At 30.0% G+C, this 6,042-nt stretch overlaps 1 protein-coding gene across 38 annotated transcripts in view; it reads left to right on the top strand.

Moving 5' to 3' along the window:
* The window catches only part of LOC145683699 (uncharacterized), a 606,036-nt gene that overhangs the window by 566,113 nt on the left and 33,881 nt on the right, over positions 1 to 6,042 (top strand). For all 38 annotated transcript variants that reach the window (XM_081755079.1, XM_081755074.1, XM_081755086.1 and 35 more), the window contains 2 exons: positions 1,670 to 1,714; positions 3,603 to 3,677. In XM_081755079.1, the coding sequence (XP_081611205.1) occupies positions 1,670 to 1,714; positions 3,603 to 3,677 (120 nt within the window). The remainder of the gene's footprint in view (positions 1 to 1,669; positions 1,715 to 3,602; positions 3,678 to 6,042) is intronic.

The following is a 6,042-nucleotide window of genomic DNA, read 5'->3' on the forward strand; positions in this document are numbered from 1 at the left end:
CATTTTTTTACTGCAAGAAAATGTCTAAGAATCGCGAACAAGGTATAGTGTTCTTTAAAATATATGTGATTTCAAGACTCTTAAGCAAAGATGGTAACGATATACTATACATAGTTTATCGCGACCATCTTTCATGCACTGCAGTTTACTAATATTTTATCATTTTAATTTTTAACAAATCTCATATACTTGAAACATATACCATATTCGGATAGTGTAAATTAAATCAAAATTTTACCTGACAATTCTTATTAAAGGAGACAGATTCCTATATGTTATATTCACTTATAAATTTTCATAAAGCTCAAATGTTTATAAATTCAACATATTGGGCTATACAACCATTATTAATGCGAAGTTGAAACATAAACATTTTTTTATGAACATACACTAAATGTTTTAGGTCGGCTGAGAATGATACACTGGATGTTTGAATGTTTCCTCTATATCATATTTTTTTAAATTATTTTCAAGTGTATTATATATATATATATATATATATATATATATATATATATATATATATATATATATATATATATATATATATATATATATATATATATATATATATAGATAGATAGATAGATAGATAGATAGATAGATTACAATAATTTAAGTGGCTCCTCTATTATAACAGTAAATTCAACATAATATTACATCAAAGTTCTAATACATTCATGGTCTACAATATCCTTCCATTGTCTTCTTTACTAATACCATCCTGTAGCTGAGATTTCAATACTGGACTCTGATGATCATATTCATGTCACTGATAGGCCGATCAGCCTATAACAAAAGTAATCACCTATGAGAACTGATATGGATCAAGGCATCCTTTAAATAACATCTGTATGGAAGTGGTTCTTCGTCTGCCAGCAATTGTATGTGTTTGGCAAGAAGAGGGTGATTACAGAAGGAATAGTTCCTTCAATGCTTTTTCCGGAGGGAAGCGTTCCTAGCATCGCTGCTACGTTCCCTCTTTTTATTTTATGTTTAAGCAGAAGTTCGAAACATAATTCAGCGAAGAAATTATCATTTGGAATATTAATTATAATGAAATATGTAAATCTAGATCATGATCCATATAAACATTTAACTACCAACAACTTATAGTTTATAAACAATTTGAACACTATGTCTAATCAACTCTGAATAATAAGTAATTGTGATAGAATTTAAAAAAAAAATGGCCAATCAACTAAAACGCGGTAAATTCCATTCACACAAAATTTGAAGATTTGCTACGAAGAACAATACTATGTCTCAGGAGACAGCAGCATGTCGTAACATACTACCAAAACTATTCTTATTTTGCTAAGTATGTTATTAATACAATGTCTATATGTAATACCCTTTCTGCTTGAAATAAAAAATATATATCTAAAGCTTATTCTTCTATATAAACATGTTTTGAAAGAAAATTATACTTGTTTTCTCGGCTATGGATTTCTATCCATAATACTATAAAAGTGTTACATTATTCCTGCCTGAACAGGCAGATTAATAGTACAGCAAGTATTGCGATAATAGTATACAAAACACTCTCAAACTAAATTCATAGAGGACTGTTAAGTTAATAAAATACTAAAAGGTTTATATGGATCACCTAAATGATAATATCACAACTAAATAATTCTAAATAACTAAAAGTCATATTCTTTAATAGGTGTGGAATATGAAGAACCAACTTCTGAATTCAGGTATACAATTGGTAAGTTTGACGACAGATATGAAAAATACATTATTCTTTAAATCCTAGATATGTGGATAATAATTTAATTTTATTCTTTATTTTCTGTGAATTGATGTTTCACAAATAGCGAAATTAATAATATGGGATGTTCAAAGCAAAAGTATTTCAAAGAACATGAGTGTTTGAGCAGCTTCAAATAATTGTAAACTTTATAAGATTCAGTAGAAACACATTTGCCAATACAATTTGTTTATTTGTTGTAAATGGAATGGAAGAAATTGAATATAATTTACTAAATATTTGGAATATTAGTAAGAACAATATTAACGAATGATAAAAACTCATGCAATGAAATTACTTTATTCTATCTGATGCTGCATTTAATATAAAAAGTAACTTCACTGTAACTAAATATAAGACTTTATTTACTTTACCGTTACGCGAATCGCGGTAAAAGAAAATAAAGGTAGTTATTAATTTGTATTTCTATTTTTGTATTATATTTTCAGCTTTTACTAAATATCAAGATTTCGAAAGTAACATGAATTAAAATTGTAACTTATAATGATATATTTAGAGACTTTGTAATGTTTTTCTACAATATACTTCAACAAAACAAAAAAAAAAAGATGTAGACTAATTGGTTATTTAATGTTTTGGAAAAAATTTAAATATATTAAACTAATTGATGAAAATTAATATTTGGAATAGAAGTTTATTAGATTACCTTCCGCTATTGCTGTCCGTATTCTTAGTTAATTTTAGATTCATAATTGGTATCTTTTAAAACGAACACAATTATCTCGTGATCATGAAGCTGTGTAAGAAATAAACGAATAGAAAACTACTCGTCAGCACCAAATATTTTTGTTTCAAATTATTGAATTTACAATGATTTTTAAAATAAGTTAAATATTGTAAAAGCTTTATTACTGGCCTGAGGAGTTTACGTTCCAAAAATGTGAAGAGAAATTTTTATCCAGTTATACGAATTTGTAGAAGCCTACGTTCTCAGTTTCTTCTTATTATTATTTTTATATCCTAAAAAGAATAAGAAAACCACATCCGCACTAGTCTCTCTGTTATGCAATCATAAAAATCAAACAGTACGGCTTGTACCCAAAACGTAGATGGGAAACGACTCGTAAAATGAATATAACTTTTTGTATGTGGCCAATTTAACTGTAATTTTGCTTCAAAGGAAAACAACTGACTTAATTTCAGGAGAGCAGAATTAAATATGACGGAACTAGTAAAGTGAACAATAGAAATCCAACAATTTTGAATCTGTAGTTGGTCGAAGTAACTTCATTTTGTGATTCAGATTTTAGAGGGTTTTTTTTATTACTAAATAACTCAATGCAAAAGCTGCACTGGAATACCAACGTTGTGAAGCAGTTCAATTCAAGTCCAAGCAGTTTGGTCCAAGATAAATAAGTGACTCATCGTGCTCGCCAGATGGTATTTGACTTGCTCGTATAACCAGCGTTGTGTGTAAGGCTACAGAGCTACTTGGACGAAAGAAGTAGCATGATCAGGTCAAGAAATCTAGTACTGACAGAGAGAGAGCAGATATGCTGATCACACAATTCCCCAAACCCACGAGTATTACAAGTCAGCTGGCAAGCTCTGACTCCTCTTCAAGTAATTTGGGGTTGTTATTCAAATTTGAAGTTCTGAGTGGTTGCTGTTCAAGACAGTTTGGTTATATCAATAAATAACAATACATTTGAGCAATTATAACTATCTGAATAATTTCTTTCAACTTTAACGTTCTTAGTTTAACACGTAAACTCTTCAGTTTTCCCAGACAACTTTCAGCGTAGTAGAAGAAAATTGTATCAATATATATGAGTATATTGTTGAATCTAATTTGATAAACTTTCTGAAACTTGCGTAATTTCAGATGAAGAATATAGAATCACAAGGCATCTGGCCTTCTCCGAAATAGAGACACTCCTACGAGAGTATAATGCTACAGGTATGTACATTAACCATTTTATTGTTTTATAGGTCTTATTTGCCATTATTTCTGACTTACAAATTGAATAATTGTACATTGTGCAAGAAAGTGCCAAAGTGTTGCATCCGGAGGAAATATTGCATAATATGGATAGTTTTCCATCCCTTCTGTTCTCCAACATTCTTTTCTAAATTAACTTACTTTCTACCAAAATTTCCAAAACAAAAACGTATGATTTGTAATTGTATAGAAGCACATAATGTATTATGCATATTTTCGGATTTTATGTATTTAGTGGTGCCTATGTAAGTTTCGGTAGACAAGGAGTATATTTCGTCCAACCTATTGGTTAAATGCCCTTTGGAAAGTACAATAGTTTTATAACATCACATTATGAGTTTGACTAACGGGTAAAGCTCACTTCAGTATTCAGGAACACTATACTGAAATTGTCAACGATACATACATGAGAGAGACAGAGAGAGAGAGAGAAAAAATCATGACTTTTGAAGGAAAAATCCAGGTGACGAAGAATCACTCTCCCTTATATTAAAAATCTTGTTTTGTGTTTTACGTAGTCCTAGCTGGGCTTAGTCAAACTGTTAATATGAAGCTAGAAACGACTCTGCATAGGGCCCGTAAGATTTCTGGTAGTTCTTTCACTGTCTGTATACTCTATACTAAATGCCTTTCTGAAGCAGGTGTTAACGAATCTTCCACTTTACCATTCATGTATCTTTCGGACTGTCCGTCCATCTGTTCCAATCTCTTATAATTTACCACAAAATTAATCCAACTTGGTTTGAAGCTTCCTTCAACTTGCAGAAGTAACCTTATTTTGTGGTTTTACAATCCACAAAGAATAAAGGGTAAAAACCAACATGTTGTAAATTTACTCATATGCACATTGTTAGATTGAAAATTTGGCAGAAGTTTGCAACCTAAAAATGCGCCATATTGAAGATGTAAAAATTCCTCTCTGAGTAATTGTCTTTGAGTTTATTTATCATTTCCAATGATGTAAGTATTATTGTATAAGTTATATCGTAATTCATATATTTCGAAATAATACATATGTGTTGATAACTAAATATTACGTTAATTTCTTCTGTTTTCGTTAGCATTAAATTCGTTCAGCGTGCTCAAAAATATATTATTTGCAATTAAGGATATGGTGTAGATTTAAAATAGGGGTCCGATTAGAAATTTATTGCATATGTCCTGGTTTTTCTTTATTAGATAATCGTCTTTTAGGTATTTCAAACACTGTGTTCTATAGTTGATGGTGAATTCCTCTGCTCCGGTTAACAATTAGAAAATATATGAGTTTTTAGTTATAAGCAATAAAACAGCACTAAACACGTTTCGTCGAATCACTATTTACATTGCTTCAACGGTTTTAGTTTCAAATTAAATGCACATTCTATTTTAATAAAGAATGAGCAAATTTTGTCACAATAGAAAGAAAGAAAGAAAGAGCTTCTAACCAAAAAGATTCAATTCTCGCTTGTTATGAATTTAGTTTTGTCGTCTTTGGGTATTCTATCTCCTTATATATATAAACTTAATGATTAACCGTATTAAGAAGTATAATATAATAAAGTTGTTGCATTTAATATGAGGTTAAATTTAGAATATAGACTAAACATATGTATGTACTGATGTTACAGAATGTCGTGTGTGTTATTTCAATACGACTTACTGAAAAATGCAGCCCTTAACATATCACAAAAAAAGCTCATAGCGTTACCCTACCTTTCGAAATTATACTCTGTTTATTTACAAAACACACAATGGAGATGCGATATACGTCTTTTATCCCATATTTTTCAAAATGACATTGTGAATATTTATTTCATCTTTTAACAATAACATGAAATGTACATTTACTTTCAATTTATTTTCTCGTTAGCTGCTTGTTATTTTGAACAAATAAATCAAGCCGCATAAATGCATGTAAAAAGTAAATAACTACTATTACCAGACAAGCTTATAATATTAATAGTTGTATATTTTAATTATGCTCATCCGAGCCCTAGCCTAGTCACGCGGTTCTGATTGGTTGGTCTTATCCGTTTCTCGCCAAGTAGCATACATATAGCAAATCAAATGCAAGATGCCGTGGGTCCTCGTAGCCGAGCATGCTACTGAGAGGACTAGTAATGAAAATTGTTTTAGGCGTGGGTTCAAACCCGACCCGAGGATATTTTTAATTTTTATAACACTTTTATCATTGAAATAAAATGAAAATAATAGTAATTTGCCCTTCTACGTAATATACTGTATAATGCATAAATTGAGCTTTTTCCCTTATCCACATAGATATTTCTGATAACCCTTATAAACAGTGACGTTATAAATCAACAGGAGAGTAGGAAGTGGG

Source organism: Thermobia domestica, chromosome 4 (assembly GCF_964235325.1).
Source record: "Thermobia domestica chromosome 4, izTheDome1.hap1.1, whole genome shotgun sequence".
NCBI lineage: Eukaryota > Metazoa > Arthropoda > Insecta > Zygentoma > Lepismatidae > Thermobia > Thermobia domestica.